At 36.8% G+C, this 22964-nt stretch overlaps 1 protein-coding gene, 1 long non-coding RNA gene and 1 pseudogene across 2 annotated transcripts; 1 reads left to right on the top strand and 2 right to left on the bottom strand.

Moving 5' to 3' along the window:
- Positions 1-1581: 1581 nt before the first annotated feature.
- Positions 1582-2069, bottom strand: LOC148763465 (LEAF RUST 10 DISEASE-RESISTANCE LOCUS RECEPTOR-LIKE PROTEIN KINASE-like 2.5 pseudogene; annotated as a pseudogene).
- LOC18604170 (LEAF RUST 10 DISEASE-RESISTANCE LOCUS RECEPTOR-LIKE PROTEIN KINASE-like 2.1) lies at positions 1582-7388 on the bottom strand. The gene is made up of 3 exons (XM_088804982.1): positions 6647-7388; positions 3626-3664; positions 1582-2752 (listed from the first exon to the last, which is right to left on the bottom strand). The coding sequence occupies exons 1-3, from the start codon at positions 7386-7388 to the stop codon at positions 2220-2222; spliced, it is 1314 nt and encodes a 437-aa protein (XP_088661108.1). The 3' UTR covers positions 1582-2219.
- Positions 5717-6046, top strand: LOC148763464 (uncharacterized). The gene is made up of 2 exons (XR_016025529.1): positions 5717-5877; positions 5954-6046. It is a non-coding gene; the product is annotated as an uncharacterized LOC148763464 (long non-coding RNA).
- Positions 7389-22964: the final 15576 nt, after the last annotated feature.

Here is a 22964-nt window from a genome sequence, read left to right as displayed (position 1 = left end):
AATCTTATATGTGCTTGGCTTGGTCTTGTGGAGGATGACTGCCACCACATCCTACTTCATTATATATTTTTTTTTTTTGAGTTTGGTGTAGCATTTTTTATTGGTGGGGATTCAAGTGGGTGTTACTAACTTTTATATCACAAGTGATTTTATTTTGCGAGGATTTTGTATCTAAAGGTCTTCATAGGAGATGGATGTTAGTGGTAGTGCCACATTTTGGTCTTTTTGGTTGGCTAGAGACGACTTGAGTTTCAATGATAAAAATTGGGAGAAAAAGGAAGTGATCTTTATGATTAAAATGTGGACAAATTTTTGGATTAAAGCCATTGAGACTGAAGAAGAAGTGAATGAGATTGGTTGGTGGCCTACGCTTAAGATATCTAACCAGGCCAATAGTCACTAAGGAACTTAGGGGAGGGGTGGAATGCATCCCCTCTAGAAAAAGTGGATTAAAATTCAATGTGGACAATTCAGATAAAGGACAACAAAGGCTAGGGGTTTGTGTGGCTGGGGGGGTTCTTTGAGATACTAAGGGTGCTATAGTGTGTCTTTTCTTTGGCCTTTTATGGGAGCTTGAGTCTAATCATGCATAAATTTATGCTATTAAAAATGCAATACAATTTTTTGCCTAAATTTTCTTGGTTTAGACTTAAATCTTTAGTGATAGAATCAGATTTTTGTGTTGCTCTTTCTTGGATAATTAAACCAGATGATAGGCCATGAGCACTGTGGAGGGTATTTTCTGATATTGACAGCTTATAGCTTTCTATAAATCTTTAGGGAGATAAACTTCTTTGTCAATTCTTCGAAAAAATAAGAGTCGTTCGAAAGTCCATGTTTAATGCTTGTTGGTGATGGAGTTTCAAATTCTACTACTTGATTTTCTGAATGATCTTATGCATGGTGAACTCTTCCACCATGGAAATGGAGCTGCTGATTTTACCCTTTCAAAATTGACGTTGTAGCTCTTTTCATGTAGGTTATGTTGTTGCCTTTCCTCTATGAAAATTATTCTATTGTTTTTGCCTTCCATGATAGGTATCTATCCTCGTGGATGATGTTGGTTGGAGATGTTCCTTGACTACTAGGTAGATTGTCTAGAAATGTTAATGATCAGGGGAGCATTTTATCCATGGGCACGCAAATGTTGACTTTTACATAAGGGGTAAGCTATGGCTACATCAATCCTGGTTTCTACCATTATAGAGAGAGTTAATGGCAAGTTCTTTTACTCTAATGAGCTACTGGCAGGTTCTTTTCATGACTATTATGAGCTACTGGTAGGTATTTTTAGATGTTTGTATTGCTTTATAAAATTGTACTAGTTGCTTTTCTTTGGTTCCTTTTTGTATAGGGCAATTTTATTTGTATACATATCATTCCTTTCTTGCTCTTGGGATTATTTTCGAAGGGATGTGCCATCCCTATTACCTTCCAAAACCTTATGTGCATATTCTCACTAACATGTGCTTCACTAGGTGTTCTTAGGTGAACATGTTTTATACCATTTCAAGGATTTGAATTGTGAGGTGTTTAAAACGATTTTATTAATACAATTGACTTGTTTTGAGCTAAAAAAAATGTCAAAATAAATATAAATATTATATACTTTGAAAATGCACATATCACGATAATGATAAGGAGATGGAATCTACTATGGTTGATCTTGGAGGAGAAGACATGTATGGCTTAGGTGGAATCCGCAAAGCTTCTATGCTCCCTTCCAACATGTCGATCACCTCAGTCATTGAAGGCCTATCTAGTGGATTTGTTTGTATGCACCATAAGCCAACTAATATTATCTTCCTCGCAATCTCAGTTTCTTCTCTAATCATAAGGCCTAGTAATTCTGGTTTGATATTGCCTTGCTCAAGACGCTGATAAATCCAATGAGGAAAATATATTTCACTAGTTTGACTTACCTTGACATTTATGTTCCTTCTCCCTCCAACCATCGCTAAGATCATCGTTCCATAGCTATAGACATCTGATTTATACGAAACACCTCCAACGCTTCTACAAAACCCTTCCGGAGCTATGTAACCAATTGTGCCTCTAGCTTCTAACATTGATACAATACTCTCTTTCCTGTTTGATAGTTTTGCAAGCCCGAAATCAGAGATTTTTGAGAAAAATTTTTCATCTAGAAGAATGTTATGAGGTTTTATGTCGAAATGCAAAATCCTTGTGTTGCACCCATGATGTAAGTACTCAAGCTTTCAAGCTATTCCAATTGCAATTCGATACAATTCGTCTGATGTCAAGTGTCGATGGTCCTTCACATTAGTATTGTCTTTGTAAATGAATCTTTCTAAAGATCCATTGGCCATGAACTCATAAATCAAAGCTCTTTTGTTACCTTCTAAACAAAATCCTCGAAGGGTAACAACATTAACATGGGAAGTTCGACTAATACTTGCAACTTCATTAATAAATTCGCGACCATTTCCTTTGGATGTATTAAGCAATTTCACGGCAACTAGATGGCCATCTAGTAGCTTCCCTTTGTACACACTTCCATAACCACCTTTCCCTAGTGTTTCTTTAAACGAGTTTATCATTTTCCTGACATCTGAACAACTGTATCTTTTGGGAGCTAAAGTTTCATTAGTTTTTAAGAAAGCTTCAATATCTAGATCACTCTTTGTGAACTTCTTGAGAAAACCCATTGTTGTAATGTATAGGCTCTTTCTTTTGAAACACATTACAATGATACAGGTGATCAAGAGACCCATTCCTGCACTAACTAAACCTGCCACGAGTAGAAATAAGAGAGAAATCAAGTCAAGGGGCAAAAAACTGGGATGCTCTGTTAGAAATTCGTCATTTTAACCATGGCATAAAGAATAACATTTTCATCTCCCCTCAAAATAAATATATATAACATATATTTAAGGCTAATATGTACTTAAGCATGCAATGATGTTTGGATTTCATGTAGTCTTTGCATCCTCTTCTCCTGTAAACGGATTTTATGTGCTTTTAAAATATTTATCCCTTTTTATCATGAACAACTCAGTTGATCCGATACATGTGAAGAATTTCAAACATATGTAAGATTCTCCCATGAATGTAACGATATATATATATATATATATATATATATATATATATATATATATAATTATATCAAGAATGATCATTTAATGGGATATAAAAGCAAAATATATTTTAAATAATAAAACTAAAAATTGATCTTATATGAAAAGTAAAATTTATATTTTATATTTATCTGTAACAATTAGCGTTACATCTTTTGCTAGTTCCTCATTCTTTTATCAAGAATATATTTTATTTTAATCTACTTTTTTACAACTTTTGAGGGAGAAAAATTAGAGTAAAAGTAACAATCAAACATAGTCTTTACAAAACTACTTAATTGTTCAAATAGTATTTATAACACAAAAATTGTTAAAAGGTTCACAGAAAGAATTTCATGAATGAAGGATAATAATAGTAATTTTTGGTAACTAAAATATATAAAAAGAAATTAAAATTTTTGTAACACTTGTTTTTTTAACTCTCACCAATCTTTATTCACTATTTATTACCATTTTTCACTATCAATTATCAAGAAAGGGAAGACAAAGGAAAAAGGAAAGAAAATTAGTTAAGAGTATCATACCTATGATAAACTTTACTCGAAGAAAATGGGAACTGCGTCCTGCAATTAAAAAGGTTACTTTAATTAGATTAATTGCAAATCACATCAAACTATTTTACTAGTATATTTTCTTGTTTATGCACTTATTTATTTATTGCATTAAATAGAATAATAATAAATATTTACAAGTACTAACACAAGAGGAAAAAAAGAAAAAGGTGGGTGCTTTGACTCTTACATGCTGTACTTGACACATTCAAAGTAGACATCTAATTTAAACCAAACAATATATTTGTGGAACATGGCAAAAGCATGCCCCAATTAGTTATAAGTGCAGCTTCGCTTTTCCAAAAAATAATTAGTGTGGACTAGAGATAAGGTTACGTGCCACATTTAGTAATAATTAGCATTTTGTAATATCAAATCCACTTTTTTTTTTCTTAAAAAGAATAAGAAAAGGAAAAAGGATGTTATCATTGGAGGCCGATCATGATCATCGGTCCATCATCTGTTTGCATTTGAGCTTGTACGCTTCACGATCATAGCCGCAATATGCAGGCCGATCAAGATCATCGGTCCAGAAAGGATATGAAAGATTTCGAAGGTTTCCACAGTCAAATGGATGGCCGCATGAAATAAAGTGGACATCATCTTTGGAGTAAGACACTTGGAAAAAATTTAGGAGGAAGAAGATGGAGATGATTGAGAAGAAAGAGGGTGAAAGGAAGAAGAGGGCATCCATGCGTAGAGGAATTTCATGAAGAAAGTGAATATTTTTAGTTGAAAGGTTCCTATTTAGTGACGCGAAGGTAAAGGAGATAACTAATTGCGAGTGCTATCATTTTCAAATAAACAGACCATTGGCTTGGAGTTAATAAGAAAGTTATAACACTTATAATTTTCCATGAGATGGAAAGAAAGAAGAGATCATCTTGGCTGCTGACCTTGACTTGCAGAAAGATTTTTTTGGATGTGATGATTCAAACGGCACTGACGGGTAACAGATGTAATGCAACCCAGTGGCTTGTACGAGGCTACGAGAGCCTAACGTGTGGTTTGCAAGCTTTGGACCATTTGATTGTAAGCTACACATCATCATCAATCCAACGAGGGAATGCACGAATTTCACTACATTTCCCATTTGGTTTTCCACAACTTGAATGACTTTAAGAGAACACGGTACTGTCAAAATATTACTGAAATGTTTGGCCATTGAGAACAACCAAACCTAAAACAACACGTTACTTGGTTTTGAATGAGGAGCTATAAAATAGTCTGACTTATTCAAAGTGATGCTTTTGAGGTCTAAATTTGTTTTCGTCCCAAACACTGCCTATTTCAACAGTTTGAACCTATTCTAAAATTTGCATAGAGAAATTAATTAATGTATACTAGCAGAAATAGATCTAATTATCTAAATCAAAACGCTAATTAATTCTTTATTTGTTGGTTGATCCTTCATCTGCAAATAAGAAATCTCGACGACCAGGTCTTACTTCAAACTAGCTAGTTGGTTCAGTTTCACATAAGTTCTTTTGTCCTTAATTTTTACTATTAACAACCAGTCTCTACCCTTGTAACTTTAATTTTCCTCGAACTTCCGACCACCCTTTCTATCAGAATTTATTCACCCTTTACCGTTAAGTCTATCCCATTAATGACAAACAATAAGACAAGCAATTCTAACCATCGACAGCTAGATAACAGTACTGGGGTAGGAGGGTATAAGGTCAATCCCTTTTCTTATAGTCCCATTCTAAAAAAATTCACAAAAATAAAAAAAAACATACACTATATAAACCCAAGTAAGTGAGAAAGAAACGAAGAAAAATGGGGAGAAGTACTTGTTCTCCAACTTGACTATTTATTGGTCTAATGATTTACCATGGCTGTGAATCAATGATCATAACCACAATGAATTCTGACCGCTACCCTATTTTCTAATTTATTCCATTCTCAGAGTCACCTTTGTTTTAGTTGTTGTTGCCACTAGCCCCATGGGCCAAAGAAGACAAGCCCAAGAAGCCGAACCAAGAAGCACGGCCACACGAGAAGGCAAATGACGTGTATATATAGGAGATAAATAGGAGACAAAATTGAAGGGGAAGACATTAGCAACAGCTACAAGAAGACCTAGCTCCTCGTATACATGGGGGACAACCAAGGAGCCTCGGCTAAGATCACTCACATTCACACTCTCTCCCTCTATCTCTCTTAAGTCTTATCCATTATTCTATCTACTTCTTCAAGAAACTGGCATGATCATCCCCAGGGTATCTCATCCTTCCAAATCCCACCTCAGGATAGTATTCTTTCTCAATTCAACTAACTTCTCTTCTGTTCATACAGAAAACAGATTGCGTTGAATAACTCGTGACCTGGTGCCTCTCATAATGTAACACTAATTCATCTCTAATACATAGTAAAATCAAGTTCTCCTGAGTTCATTTCACTCCGACCTAGGACTATAGTATAGCATGTGATCAGCTTGCTCAAGTAAGCAAAAGTAGATCATTATTTTATGCTATGCCTAGGACTTATTAGGATCACCTTATCAGGTTTCCTAATCTTGATTAAAGTTTTTGGTTCTACGTTAAAAATGTGAAACACAAGGAAGAAAGATGCACGCTTTGACCCGAAGGCTGGATTGAATATGTCTAGTGGCAAATTTCCAGCTCCTACTCTTGTTGACTAGTTCAAAGCAGACAAGAAAATTGAACACCAGAACTCCAAAGGCAGAGTGGACTAAATAAAATCAAGTATCACAAGAAATAATTAGCATTTTGTCATTTCCTATATCATTGGACAGCGCCATTACGGCTCATAGGGTTATGCGAAGTTACCGAAATATAGCAATCTAATTGATGTGAATTGAATGAATATAATTAACTTGAGTTTTGTCCTTTTTATTTTTAATGAACTGTTGAAAAGAGGGGGTGGGGGGTGTTCATTGGGAGTTAGGGCCTGCGATCAAGACTAAAGGCAAAATGCATATGTTGCATATAAGCCTGAAGAAGAGTGGGGTTAAAAGATTGTGCATACCAGGATAAATGCAAATAGGATGTTCAGGTGAACTCAAAATTTCGCATTTCCCTCGCCGGCTGTTGCATGCTGAACAGAAAATTTCAGCAAGATTATACTCCACATCAAATCCTTTTTCCCAAGCTTCAAGCCTTTGTGGCGTTTGATTCTGGAGTTCAGCAAAAGCGCTCTGATTAACCTGAACTTGGATAGCAGTATCACAAGAATCACTTAAGTCTCCATACCTAGCCCTCTCAACTAAATCATCCGCATAGAAAGAATATAAATCTTCGGTGCATCGAAATGGATTTGGATTTGGACTTGATGGTATTGATCGGCTGCAATTGTAAAAGAAAGTAAGGTATCGATTTGTTGGAGAATAGCGCAAGAAAGGGTTATCCAGAGTTACATTCGTCGGATTTTTAGGACAAATCTTTTCCCACAAATCGTTTCGAGCAATAGTCATTGCATAAGTGAAGTAATTTAAATAAATCATTCGGAATTCATATCGACCAATAAGTATGACAGGCTTCCCATCATCACATTTCGTCAACCTGAACCCTTCTTGCTTACAGAGCTGAGGGCGATCGTCCGTCCAATAAGGACACGTGAGGTTTTTTATGTCTCCACAATCAAAACGACTAAAACACTGCTCAAAGTTTTCATCATCTTGGCAGAATGATATTGGGAGGGAGAATAAACCGATCAAGAAGAAGGTGAAAATGTAGATAGAAGGGGTTGAAAGCAACAATTGGGAATTCATTTTGAAGTTCTCAAGAGAGAAGAATTGGTATTAAACTGAAATATTATGTAATCTTTTCGATATAAAATTTAAACAAGCAGACTATTCTCTTTCACCAAGAAAGGAAGATAAGCTGTTAGAATTTTCTGGGAAAGAGAGGCAGAGATAGCAATGGTTGTTGTCTTTGACCTGCACGATGGTTGGTTGACAGACGCAAGCACTAAAATAAACAGAGTTAACATCGAATTCATATTTTAACTTTCGATTAGCATATTAAAATTCCTTAATATTCATAAAACAATATATCGATACAACGTAAAATTTTATGTATCATTAATTTATTCAGGATTTATTCAGGATTTATCATAGTAAAAATTTAGAACACAAAAGCTCACATTCCTTAATCATGATTTGACAGCAATAACATACTAATCAGGTTAACAGATGACATTTAGTGCACTATAATATTCCTCTTTCTTAATCTACAACTCTCCACTTTCTGAGATAATTTTTAATATTCTTATGAACAAGAGAGAAGACTTAACCTCACTTTTATATAGTGAATTCTTAATCCCATCTTTAATAAGAATTTATGGTTTCCTACCTATGTCTACACTAATAAGCTAACAAATAACATGGGAGTCTAGCCCACTTTATCATATCATATTATGGACTATAATAGTATCTCTTTTCCTACACTAAATTAATTAACTTTAGTTTGATTTTGAAAAAAAAAACCTAATATAAATTAAAGAATGTAAATTCACATTTTAATTATTCAAAAATATCTAACAATCTCTAATGTGGACTACATTATTTAAATTCAATTTTTGAAAACACATTATTTTTATTGAAAATGACAAATAAGCTAAGAGAACTTTAAACTTTATGAGTTCAATTTAAAAAACAAACTGCTCTTGAGATCACTCCAAAAGATTTTTCTATCTAGTAAACTTTGTGATATAGAAAAATAAAAAGTAACTACATCTACCAAGATACAAAGTTGATTATAGACATTCATTTTATCAGGCGTATTTTTTTTGCCAATTTTAGCATTAAAATTTCCCATACAATTGAAAAATACAAAAAAGAAATACAAAATCAAAAAATAAAGAAAAGAAAAAAATAAAACAAAAACAATATTAGAGAATAAGAAGAAGAAAAAAAAGAGAATTAGCTCACACTGAGCCTAGTTTAGAGAATAAAACAACAATTATTTTTTTAATTGTCAACTATATATATCCTACTACTAGCTTTGTAACAAAGCCATTTATTTACTTCTTTTTTGGCCTAGCTTTTTACTTACTCGTGTGTATATTTGTTTGTTTATGCACTTATTTATTTATAGCATTAAATAAAATAATAAATATTTACAAGTAATAAATTAATATTTTTAATATAAGTTAACAATAAACTTGATAAGCGCTTGTGTCTTACCTTTTAAAAAAACGCAACACTAGAAGAAAAAAGGTGTGACCTTTTGTAGACACCTAAAAAAATTAATTAAAAAAATTAAATTATAATAAGATAAAATATAAAATAAAATAATTAAAAAAAAAGGGGAGAGAAGGAATGGCTGGGCGTACACCCAGCCATCCCTTCCCCAACCACCATGCATGATGGGGCTCTAGCCACCAATTCCTTGGTGCCAGAACCCCATCGCCGGGTTGTCCAAATTTTTGGATAACTTAGCTTTTATGGACACCACCTGCAAAACCAAAAGGGGGAGGAGATCAAAAATCCAAAAAAAAAATCCTAAATCTACCAGCAAACTACCTAGCCACAAGAAAAAATAAAAAAAAAACAACAATAAAAAAAACAAAGCACAAAAACAGATATACAAAAAAAATGAAAGAGGGCAAGGGGCTAGGATTTGGATTCGGGTTGGTTTGAGTGAGAGAGATTGGTGAGCTTTGAGGGAAGGGTTAGATCTTTGGAGTGCCGGCTAAAGGAGAGTGGAAGCCAAAGCTTTTCGGGGCCGGTATACCGGCCACCGATAAGGGAAATGGTAAACCCAGTTGGGTCACCGCTGACCGAGGCAGGGAGTGCCAGATTCGTCGATCGGAAGGGAAGAAGGCTTCAAGGGAGAGAGAGAGGCTGAAGTCTCACCGATCTAGGTGAGGAAAACAGTGGAAGCGTCGGCCATAAGAGAAAGAGAGAGAGAGGGGAAAATTTTAGAGAGAAGGCAGAGAGGCCGGCGGCTAGAAAGAGAAAAGAGGGCAGAAAAATGAGAGGAGAAGAGAAAAAGAAAGCTTAAATACTTAGGTTTAAGGTATCCAAAACGACGCCGTTTTGGAGGAGCACAAGTTACCAAACAAACACTCCAAACGGTGCGTTTTGAGCTCAATTTAGTAGACCTAGGAAGTCAGATCCAGTGCAGCAGACTCGAGCTTTTTGTGGGTCTCCGAATTGGGCCAATCGCAACCCAACAAGGTATAACTCTTCTTTTTTTTTTTTTTTTTTTGCTTTGGTTTGTTTTAGTTAGTATTGGGTCTAGCCCACTTTAATTAAAATGCATTTATTTTTTCTAGGAAAGAAATATATATATAATATGAATGCTTATATTTAATATTAAAAAATCAAAAAAATAGTAATGATAGTAATAATAAAAAATAATAGTAAAGATGCATAGTTTAGAGAAATATATATATATATATATATATATATATATATATATATATATAAAATAAGAAAATTCATAATAGATTTAGTTTGTTTTTTTAAAATAAATATAGTAATAATGATAAGTAAATGAGAAGAAATAAAATAATAATAATAATAATAATAATAATAATAAAAATAATAAAAAAATGAATGAAATGATTATTTGAAAAATTTCACCTATGAGAGGTAAAGAGTTGCCTCTTCTAAGTGGATTTTTTTTTTTGAATGTGAAGTTCGAGACGGATTTTCACCGAAGCATCGGGATAAATTTGAACTCCAAATTTCAATACCCATCAACTCAAATAATCGTTGCTAAAATAATAATATATATTGAGAAAAGTAAATCTACACAATATCACATTTAAATCTAGGTTAGTGTAGTCAGTTAATTAGCAAATAAATATCATTAAATAAAATTAAGTTAACCATTAATTTAATTAATTGTTTATTTGATTAAAAAAGAAAAATAATAAATAAGATGGAATATTAATTCACTATGCTAGTTAAAGAATATAGATTTAAATAGGAAACTCTAAAAAATAATAATAAATAATTATGTAACACTAAGTATATAAACAAGGTGATAAATATTTAAATACATAGTTGGGTGAATTATGAATCACCTAAGTCAATAAACGCGTGCATGTAGACATCAGCATTTTATCCTGTCATAGCATGCCACATTTATTTTGCAAATGACGCGAGAATCCCGATGATGGGATTTCCCCGAGGAGCTTGTAGAGACGAGTTCTTCCGGGGATATCTTTAGGTGAGAAAAATCTCGAGACTTCACCAAAGCGTTGGGATGGTCTTCGAATGATTTTCCAATAAAAGATTACCGACTCCATTATTTAAAATAAACAAGTTATGACATCATTTTACGCTTGCATCATGTGCATACGTAAAACCAAATAAAAAAACTCAGTCAGTCAATTTAATAAAAATTTGATTAATAAGTAGGGATTAAATTAAAAGTAGGCTATATTAAGATAACTTAAGATTAAATGGTACCGTTCGTGGATCGGGCGCCACGGAGGTGCTAACCCTTCTCCGTGCGTAACCGCACTCCAGAACCCATCTCTAAAAATGTGGACCAGTTCTCGTTCTTTTGACGAACCTAAAATTAATTTAGGACTTCGTCGATTAGAATCAGATTAATAGGTGACCAATCACACCTATAGAAAAAAAATTGGTAGCGACTCCTAAAGCATTTTAATTTTCGCCTGCGTTTGGAGGTCGGGTTCCCAGACCCGCACGTTACGACAGATGGCGACTCCACTGGGGACTCTAGAGTTAAGCCATTAATTAATCATAAGTTATCTTAAGCCTTAAATAATTTGTTGTTTTCCCTAGCCTCAATTTTGCATATTTTTGTTTAATGCATTCAGTTATTTTGCTATTATTACTTCATTATTTTTAATAATTGTGGGAAATTTAGGATAAAAGGAATGTGAAATTATTAGTCCAAGGTCAGTATATTCCTTCTCACACAATACACATCTTGCATTCATGCATAAGCCTTCCACCCGGACTTTGTCCTTAATTAGGAGGGAGTTAAGTAGCTACGCTCTCGTGAGGTGATAACCTCCGCATGGGCTAATGAAGACTCCCACTCAGATCGAACCTAGTTCGTTTGAAGCTTGTAATGGGTAAGGACCGGAGTGCCTTACTAGTTCGTGTGGGCTACAATGAAGAGCGATTCGGGAACCTTTAGCTCCATTTTCAACCCAAGCTCAGCATGTAGAATACCGAGAGTGGCCTTTGCTTAGGTAGAGCTTCACCCGTGAGAATATACCTTTTGACTAGGTACACATGAAGGAATTTTCATAATCCCCTTGTTCTAAATTCTTCTCCGCAAGTAATAAAGGTATCAGGTTATTAATTACTTTCATTCATCTTTTGGGAATTCTTGTTTATGGTGGTAACTTGAATTTTTTGTCATATGCATATTTGCATCATAATAGAAAAAGTATTTGTCACCTGACAACCATTAACAGAGTAGATCTAGTTGCATACATGGAGTCATCATGGCCATCCTCAAGTTTCGATGGAATTTATGAAGTGACTCAACATATGGCGAGTGCCCAACAAAGTGAAAGAGATTGCTTGTCAAAGGATCAATTCTCATCACTACTTGATAGGGTCCACCTTGATCTTAAACAGAACGACTTCACCGATTTGCTCAACATATGGGAAAAGTGGGGGGCTACCACTCAGGCAAATTTTGATAAGAAATATGGCCATAAAACTCGACTCCTTAAGGTCTAGATAGATGAACAGTTGTTGAAGGCCATTGTGCAATTTTGGGATCCGTCGTATAGATGCTTCGTGTTCAATAAGGTGGATATGGTCCCCACAATCGAAGAGTACTCGGCTCTCCTACAACGAAAAATCTTAATAATCCGAACAAGATATATTGGAGAGGACAAAAGACCGGACACCGACGAAAGTTAGCCAAGATGATGGGTATTACCTCGGCGAAAGTTGATCAAAACCTAAGGAAAAAAGGAGACAATGAATGTATCCCATGGAGTTTTTTACGTAGCTATATCATGAAGCATCGGGACACCAAGCAAGGACAGCTTGTGATGGCCTTGGGAATTTACGGGCTAGTGATCTTTCCCAAAGTCTTGGGACATATAGAGGTCCGAATTATAGACTTCTTCGAGCAAGTCATCAACAAGGCCAATCCTTCACCCTCTATTCCAGCGGAAACTCTCAGATCACTGAATTACTGTCGAAGAAAAGGGGAAGGACGATTTGTGGGATGTGCACAGCTTCTTTCCATCTGGATAGTAAGTCACTTTGAATGCAAGGTCGATAAGTTCATAAAGCCATTTCATCCACAAACCGCCTCTATCAGAGAATTTTGTGAGAGTGAATGGCCAGAAAATAGGACTAAAGAGCAATGGATCTCTAGACTTCGGGAACTCATGAGTGTGGAAGTAACATGGAGAGCTCCGTGGATGTCGCATCACCCGGTCTTGTACAAATGCAGAAATGAACCTTGGGTACCGTTAATGGGGCCATGGAGAGCAATCAGTTACGCCCCAATTATGGTGAGAAGACAATTTGGGTCAGAGCAGTTTGTGCCGATGACACACCGACTTAATACTTTGGAGTTTGCTTATGGAGAGCCGAGTTTTCTGAAAAGGATTGAGGAGATTGAGCAAGCCTTGAAGAAAACCAGCCGAGTTGATCAAGGGAGGTACACCGATGAAGTGACTACCAGATATCAGATATGGCATGACCAACGAGTTAAGGATGTGGTATATCCAAAAGAAGATGCACTACGTGGCCTATTTGATCCAGAACCATGAGACGCTTTGCTCGAAAGTGAGTTGGCTCGAAAGAAGTCCGAAGCTGAAAATGCCAGTTGGAAGCAACGGTATGAAGACCTCCAAAAAGGGTGTGAGAAAATGAAAAAAGAGGTAATTGAACAAAGAAAGAAGGTCCGAAAAATAGAAAGGAAGTATGAGAGCCTGAATGATAAGTTTTCTGCCACAACTAGAGAACTTCAAAGGGAAATACAAGTGAGAGAAAATCGAGGCAATGAACTTCAAGTGCACAATAATGGACTAAGAAGTCAAGTGCGATTCCAACAAGAGTCCATCCAATTACTAAGACAGGAGTATGAAGAGCTCGAAGGGGTCATGACGACTTATCAACAGGAATATGAACGCCTTAAGCAACAGAGCACCAGAATTCAAGAGTGGGGTGAATCTTACAAATAAACTTATACAGAGAAACACGACCATATGGATTACTTGGTTTGGCAAATGAGGGAGGTGGCTTACAAGGTGAGAAGCATGGCTTGGAAGACGAACATATTAAGGAGCTAGGTCTTTTCAGTTGGAAAACAAGAGCAACAGTTGATTAAGTATTTAGATGAGGTGTATAGCCATTATAATAAGATTGGTGAATATTTCTAAATGACTCCTGAGTTGTAATCAAAGACAAATATCTTATGCAATGGATGACTTTGTTGTTGGGTGTCATGTGACGAATACTTTTAGTACATAATCATTCATACATGCATAAATCATCATTTCATGACAATAAGTATTTTCATCTAAAAATAAAGATAATGGGTTCATTTTTTCATTCATGCATCGAATACTCATCTAATTCATGTTTATGATTACAATAAGGTTCCAAAATAGCTCGACCACCTAAGCCAAGTGACCAACGTGTTCATAATACACGTCAGCGAGCAAGGATCATGGAAGAATAACAAAGAGAGCGAATGGACAGAATGGAAAAAGCTCAAGAAGAAATGAGAGAACAGTTAGCAAAGATGATGGAATTGATGATGAGTTTCAGTAAAGGAAAAAGAGTGATCGAAGAGCCAGCTCCGTCAGAAAACCCACCAGCTCAAGACAGTGGAAACCAAAGGGATGATCCACCCTATCCCCAAAGGTTCACTCCACCACATGCCTAAACCTTTCAAAGGGTCCACCCTCAAATGATGCCATCCGTTTATTACAATGCACCACCCCTGATGGGCCATCAACCGACTCATGGGCAATTTGGGCCATATTCTGGGATAAATCCTGTTGAACCAATACACGTCCCAGATTTAGACGATCCAAAAGAGCAAGAGAAACTAAGAAAGGACTCGTCACAAACAAGAGAAAATGAAAAAGACCAGAAAAAGTACGATTTGTTGGAAGAACGTTTTCGTGCTATCGAAAGAGTTGATAGGTTTGGTACCATGGACGCAACCGAGCTATGCTTAGTGCCAGATGTATTGATCCCTGCCAAGTTCAAGGTTCCGAAATTTGAAAAATATGATGGAACAAAGTGTCCCATGGCATATATTACCATGTATTGTCGGAAGATAGCTGCATAGTCTCACGATGATAAGTTACTGATCCATTTTTTCCAAGACAACTCCACTGGGTCAGCTGCTCGGTGGTACGTACAGCTAGATCGAAATTGTATTAAGACTTGAAAAGACCTAGCAAGAGCCTTCATAGCCCAATACAAGCATGTGGCTGAATTAACCCCTGATCGGTTGTCATTGCAGACTATGAAAAAGAAGCAAAGCGAGAACTTCAAGGAATATGCCCAAAGGTGGAGAGATACAGCAGCACAAGTTCAGCCACTTCTCACTGATAAGGAGATGACTATGTGTTCATAAACACACTCTGAGCTCCATTCTATGAGCGCTTGATCGGCAATGCCACAAAAAACTTTGCAAATTTGGTCTTATCGGGAGAAATAATAGAATGAGCTATCAAAAGTGAAAAAATTGAAGGGCATGAAGTTGCTAGCTCAAAGAAAGGGAATACGCCCAAGAAAAAAAAAAAGATGTGCAGGCAGTCGCTCACGATAGCCAACAAGCCCACAACTTTAACCAATATTACCCATACCCCTTATACCAACCCTTCTATCCGAACATAGGCAACATCACACAAAACCCATATGTGTACCAACTTGCCCTACAACCAATGTTTCAGACCAATATTCTTCCACAAACTTCACCACCAAGACCGGTAGCTTCAACCAATAATCCTGGTCATGGTCAAAGAGGACCTAAAACTACCCTAAAGAAATCAAAGTTTGATCCTATTCCAGTCCCTTACACTACATTGTTGCCACAACTCATAGAAAATCGACTTCTTGCTAGAACCCCTTTAGAACTACTCTGACCACCTTTCCCGAAATGGTATGACCAGAATGCGTATTGTGATTACCATTTTGGAATTCAAGGGCACTCCACCGAGAATTGTACTGCTTTAAAACATAAAGTCCAAGCGCTCAATAAGGCAAGACTTTTAAATTTTGCAAAAAAAAACAGTTCGAGTGTTGATGGGAATCCTTTACCTAATCATGCAAGACCGATAGTGAACACCATACATGAAGGGATGATTCGAAAGGTGAAAAAGAGTATTGATGAGATTCAAACACCAATAGATAAAGTGTTTGAGGCGTTGTCCCAGATAAATGCTATCACTCTAGAACCCATCGACACAAAGGAATTGGGGCATGATCTCGCTTATTCTTGTAAATTTCATATGGGGGCAATTGGGCATTCCATTCAAAATTGTGATAGCTTTCGTTGTAAGTTGCAAGAATTGACGGATTCATCGATAATTGAGTTTTATGAAGAAGCCGAAGAGAATTTGGTCGGAACCATAAATAGAGACACCTCAGCTGAAGTGGCATCAAGTTCATTTGGGGCGAACAAACCTAAACCTTTCACCATATTCTATGAAGAAAACAGGAGCTCGATGAATGATACATCCCCTACTATGATCAGAAGTGGTATTACCATCGAAGTCCCCAACCCGTTCCCTTACAAGAGCGATAAAGTTGTCCCATGGAATTATGAGTGTAATATTTTGGGCACAACTTCATCCGCCCCCCAAGCATCTTTTGAAGATCTAACTGGTGTGGGGGGTATAACGCGAAGTGGGCGATGTTATTCCCCTGAGATAGCGAAAAGAGTTGGAAAAGGGAAACTTGCACAAGGAGAGGGAGGCCTGAAGAAAGTAGATACCTTTTCAAAGGACCAAGTTGTCGAATTTGTAGTTGCTCCGAACAATGAGGTCAAAAATCCTATTACCGAAAAAGAAGCGGGTGAATTTCTCAAGTTTATCAAACACAATGAATACAGTGTGGTAGAACAATTAACCAGAATGCCTGCTCGCATCTCACTGTTGTCCTTGCTTTTGAATTCGGAAGCACACAGGAACGTGCTGCTTAAAGTCTTGAACCAAGCTTATGTGTCACAAGATATATCAGTGGAAAAGTTAGACCACATTGTGGGGAACATTACAATGGGGAACTTTATTGCCTTTAATGATGAAGAAATCCCATCGGGTGGTCGGGGAAGTAACAAAGCTCTGCACATTACCATCAAATGCAAGGACCATGCCGTACCTAGGGTCTTGGTCGACAATAGTTCAGCTTTAAATGTCATGCCTCGCTCTACTTTAACCAAGTTGCCAGTAGATGTGTCTTATATGAGAACTAGCCGCATGATTGTAAGGGCCTTCGACGGGACCACAAGGGAGGTGGTAGGGGACATTGAACTACCGATAAAAATTGGCCTTTGCATTTTTTAGGTCCAATTTCAAGTCATGGACATTGCCTCGTCATACGATTGTTTGTTAGGGCGTCCATGGATTCATATGGCGGGAGCCATACCATCTTCCCTTCATAAAAAAGTTAAATTCATAGTTGAGGGCCAACTGATAAGTGTATCTACAGAGGAAGACATACTGGCTATTCAACCATTATTTGCTCCCTATGTAGAGGCGATAGAAGAAGTCCCAGAATACTCTTTCAGATCTTTTGAATTTGTTAATGCTACTTATGTGGGGGAAAGAGAAGTGATACCGACTCCGCGTTTGTCAGTAGCAACTAAAATGAGGGTTAAAAAGATAGTGGGTAAAGAATGCCGTGCCGGTTTGGGGTTAGGAAAGAATTTACAAGGAATTAACCGTCCTCTGACTCCAATAAAAAATGAAAAAATGTTCGGTTTGGGGTACAAGCCTACCAATGAAGAGAGAAGGAAATTGACAGCTCGAAATAAGATTAAAAGGATGGCTCAACTTGAGGGAAAGGAAGAAGAATTTGGGAAATGGATAATCCCACACTTATATGAGACTTTTCGCTCTGCAGGTTTCATTCATCTCGAAGCACCAACAAAGGTCAATCAGGTTCTACGGATGTTTGATGAGCTATCAATCCATATGATCAAAGATGAAGAACCTAACGAGAAGATCCCTGTGGTGTATCCAGTACTGCCAGGAGAAGAGCTAAACAATTGGACAGTCACGGAATTACCCATCATCTTTAAGTCTTCGAAAATGTAATGAACAAATTTATCTAAATGCCTATGCCCAAGGGTGTTAAGAGTAATTTCTTGTTTAAGTAGGGCTTTTTGTTACCTTCATCATTTAAATAAATGACAATGCATAATGTGTTTCATAATTCATCAATCTTTTTGCATATTTCCTTTCATCTATTCTTTTAACCAATAATTGCTTGCCCATACACGCGTCCAACTTTACCTGTTTGCAAGTCTTTAAATAATGAACACGAAGACAATCTAGACAACGATTTGAATATCGATTTTGAGATGATTCCAAACGTTGATGAATTGAAAAATGAAGAGGAGGTTGATGACTATGGCTTACCCCCTGATTTGTCGAGAATGTTAAAACAGGAGGAAAAAGAGATTTTACCTCATCAGGAACTCACAGAAATGATTAACCACGGAAATGGGGAAGAGAAGAAAGAGGTTAAGATTGACACCTCGCTGTCATCTAATGAACGGCAGAAGCTAGAAGAATTGTTTTGTGAATATGTGGACGTGTTTGCTTGGTCATATCAGGACATGCTAGGTCTCAATACTGACATTGTTGTCCATAAGTTGCCTTTGAGATCAAACTATAAGCCTATTAAACAGAAGTTGAGAATGATGAAGCTAGAAATGTTGTTGAAGATTAAAGAAGAAGTAAATAAGCAATTTGATGCTGGATTCTTAGAGGTGGCTAAGTATCCTGAATGGGTGGCTAATATAGTTTCAGTTCCTAAGAAGGATGGAAAAGTTCCAATGTGCGTCGATTACAGGGATTTGAACAGAGCGAGTCCGAAGGATAGCTTCCCTTTGTCACATATTGATACTGTTGTGGATAACACAGCAAAGCATGCTTTGTTCTCATTTATGGATGGTTTCTCTAGTTACAATCAGATCAAGATGGCTCTCGAAGATATGGAAAAAACAACATTCGTAACCATGTGGGGAACGTTTTGTTACAAAGTAATGCCATTTGGATTAAAGAATGTAGGTGCCACCTACCAAAAGGCAATGGTAGCTTTGTTTCACGATATGATGCATAAAGAGATAGAGGTATATGTGGATGACATGATTGCAAAATCTCATGCAGAAAGGGATCATACTGTCAATCTCAAGAAGCTATTCGAGAGATTGCGAAAGTTTCAGCTCAAGTTGAATCCTACAAAATGCACTTTTGGTGTAACTTCTGGGAAATTGTTGGGGTTCATAGTAAGTGAAAAAAGAATTGAAGTGGACCCGGATAAAATACGAGCTATTCAAGAGCTACCACGTCCCAAAACGCAAAAAGAAGTGAGAGGATTTTTAGGGAGGTTGAATTACATTACTCGATTTATATCCCAACTCACCTGCAAATGTGATCCAATCTTCAAGCTGCTTCGAAAACGAGACCCAGGAGAGTGGAATGAAAAATGTCAAATAGCCTTTGATAAAATCAAAGAATATCTCACAAATCCACTAGTGTTGGTGCCACCGACGGCTAAAAAACCTCTTATTTTGTATTTGACTATGAACAAGAATTCTATGGGATGTGTACTGGGACAACATGATGGAACTGGGAAGAAAGAACAAGCCGTATATTACTTGAGTAAGAAATTCACAGAGTATGAGTCCAAATACTCTACGCTTGAATAAATGTGTTGTGCGCTAGCATGGACCGCCCAGAGGCTCAGACAATATATGTTGTATCACACAACATGGTTGGTGGCAAAATTAGATCCCATCAAGTATATTTTTGAAAAACCCTTCTTGTCTGGAAGAATAGCTCGATGGCAAGTGCTATTGTTTGAGTATGATATTGTGTATGTGTCCCAAAAGTCAATCAAAGGGAGCGCCATCATTGATTTTCTCGCAGATCGAGCTAATGAGGATTATGAATCTGTAAGTTTCAATTTTTCAGATGAAGATTTGATGGCCGTTTTGCACATAGAAAATGACGTTCCCAATGAATTCAACCCATGGAGATGTATTTTGATGGAGCACCCAATGCTTTAGGGCACGGAATTGAGGAAGTGTTGGTTTCTCTAAATGGCAAGTACTATCCGGCCACAGCGAGATTGAATTTCAATTGTACTAATAATATAACGGAGTACGAGGCGTTGGTAATGGGATTACAAGCAGCAATCGAGATGAAGGCTAACGTGATAGATGTTTACGGAGATACGGCTTTAGTGATATGTCAAATGAGAGGTGAATGGGAAACTAGAGATTCTAAACTAGTTCCATATAAAAAGCTGGCTACAGAATTAAGCAAACAGTTCAAAGAAGTCAGCTTCAACCACTTGCCTCGAGAAGAAAATCAGATTGCTGATGCTTTGGCCACTATCGCAGCAATGTTCAGAATAAAAGAAGCGGCTGATGTAGGCCCTTTTGATTTAAAAGTCCGTGAAGTCTCCGCACATTACTTGAATGTTGAGGAAGAGGTTGATGGTAAGCCATGGTATCATGATAACATGTACTACATCAAGCACCAGGTATATCTTGAGAATATCACGGACAATGACAAGCGAACTCTTAGAAAATTAGCAATGGGTTTCTTCCTTAGCGGAGAAGTGCTCTACAAAAGGAGTCGAGATCAAGTACTTTTGAGATGTGTGGATGTTACGGAAGCCAACAAAATAATGAAAGAAGTCCATGAAGGAACTTGTGGAGCTCATGCTAATGGACATATGTTGGCTAGACAAATTATGAGAGCTGGTTATTATTGGTTGACATTGGAATCAGATTGCATAAACTTTGCTTGAAAATGCCACAAGTGTCAAGTTTACGCAGATAGAATCCATGCTCCACCAGCCCCATTGCACGTTTTCACAGCGCCTTGGCCATTTTCAATGTGGGGAATGGATGTGATTGGGCTTATTACGCCAAAAGCCTCTAATGGATATCGATTCATATTGGTGGCCATTGATTATTTCACAAAATGGGTAAAAGCAGCTTCCTATGCTAATGTGACACAAAAAGTGGTGTACAGGTTCATCCAAAGGGAGATCATATGTCAGTATGGACTTCCAGAAAGGATCATTACTGATAACGCAAGCAATTTGAATGGTGCGATGGTGAAGGATATTTGCGCTAAATTCAAGATCAAGCATCATAACTCGACAACTTACTGTCCGAAGATGAACGGAGCGGTAAAGGCAGCCAACAAGAACATCAAAAAGATTGTCGAAAAAATGACTGAAGTTTATAAAGACTGGCATGAGAACCTTCCTTTTGCCTTGCATGCATATCGAACTTCTATGCGTACCTCCACCGGGGCAACTCCGTACTCATTAGTATATGGTACAGAAGCAGTTCTACCTGTTGAAGTAGAAATCCCATCATTGAGGGTGTTGATGGAAACAGAATTGGAAGATGCTAAGTGGGTTTGCTCCCGCTACGAGCAATTGAATCTGATTGAGGAGAAAAGGCTTGCGACTCTTTGTCATGGTTAGATGTACCAACGAAGGATGATGCAAGCATATGAGAAAAAGGTTCATCCCAAACAGTTCCGAGAAAGAGAGTTGGTTCTCAAGAGAATACTCCCTAATCAAACTGATTTTCGGGGAAAATGGATACCGAATTGGGAAGGACCGTATGTGGTAAAGAAGGCTTTTTCAAGAGGAGCCTTAATTTTGGCTGACATGGATGAGGAAGATTTGCCTAATCCGATAAATGCAGATGCGGTAAAGAAGTACTATGCTTGACACGGAAGGGGTTCGTGCTGAAAACCCGAAAAGGGCAGCTCGTACCTAAGGGAGGAGGCTCATGCTGAAAACCCGAAAAGGGCAGCTTGAGGTCGAAAAGCAGGAAGTTAGAATGAAATTTTAAGATGTCAGCCTAAATGGGACACAAGATTAAGGTAGAAATACACTATGAATGGAGCTCCACAATTTTGCAAAACAAGGGAAGTTAGAGAGTTTGCAACCCACAGATTTGCTCAAAACATCAATCAAGGACAATTCTTGAAATCGAATATCAGATTGTTTCCTCTGAATGGTCTGAGTGTTCATCACTTAAAGATCTAATATTTGCTCTGTAAATTCTCTTTGCCTTGAATTATTTGATTTATCATATATGAAATTCTCCTTCGCTTCTTTATTTTAACCCTTTCATTATTTACCATCCCATGATTCACATAGTGATTGTCATAGAAATGAATGATGATTGGTAAAAGAAATAAACTAATTAAGCAAGAAATTACACTCATTGTTCAGCAAAAGACTTAATGATGAAAAAAAAAAAAGGAATGGCAGAGCATCGAACCTAAGGCAAAGTCAAATGTCAAAAAAAAAGGTACTTAAGGAAAATCTGGAGTTACCTGAAGTCTCCAGAAGGAAAGAAAATAGGCAAAGAAGATCAAAAGTTGCATTGAAAAATCGGATGAAACAAGAGAATGGTCTTGGAACCTTAATGAATCATAAACATGAAAACATTTCATCATGTCAATCATGAATAATGCCTAGCCATGCACCCGACAAGAATCAAAATTAATTCATGTCCCAAGCTTCGAAAGTAGAAATTCACTAGACCTAAAGTGTTGAGATTGTAAAACTTTGATGGAAGGATTTGAGTTTTTTCATTTCATGTTAATCCAATTAAGTTAGCATTAAAGAATTAAATCGAACCTGTTGTGAAATAGATCAAGCCTAAATTTAGTTTAGGAATTTTTATTTTGTTTAAATCGAACTTGTTGTGAGATAGGTCGAGTCTAGATTAAGTCTAGAAATTTTAATTTTGTTTAAATCGAACCTGTTGCGAGATAGGTCGAGCCTAAATTTAGTTTAGGAATTTTAATTTTGTTTAAATCGAACCTGTTGTGAGATAGGTCGAATTTAGATTAAGTCTAGAAATTTTAATTTTGTCTAAATCGAACCTGTTGTGAGATAGGTCGAGCCTAGATTAAGTCTAGGAATTTTAATTTTGTTTAAATCGAACCTGTTATGAGATAGGTCAAGCCTAAATTAAGTTTAGGAATTTCAATTGTTTAAATCGAACTTGTTGTGAGATAGGTCAAGCCTAGATTAAGTCTAGGAATTTTAATTTTGTTTAAATTGAACCTGTTATAAGATAGGTCGAGCCTAAATTTAGTTTAGGAATTTTCAACTTTGTTTAAATCGAACCTGTTGTGAGATAGGTCGAGC

Source organism: Theobroma cacao, chromosome 3 (genome assembly GCF_053813885.1).
Source record: "Theobroma cacao isolate CCN51 chromosome 3, ASM5381388v1, whole genome shotgun sequence".
Lineage (NCBI taxonomy): Eukaryota > Viridiplantae > Streptophyta > Magnoliopsida > Malvales > Malvaceae > Theobroma > Theobroma cacao.
This window is presented reverse-complemented; position numbering and strand designations above follow the sequence as displayed.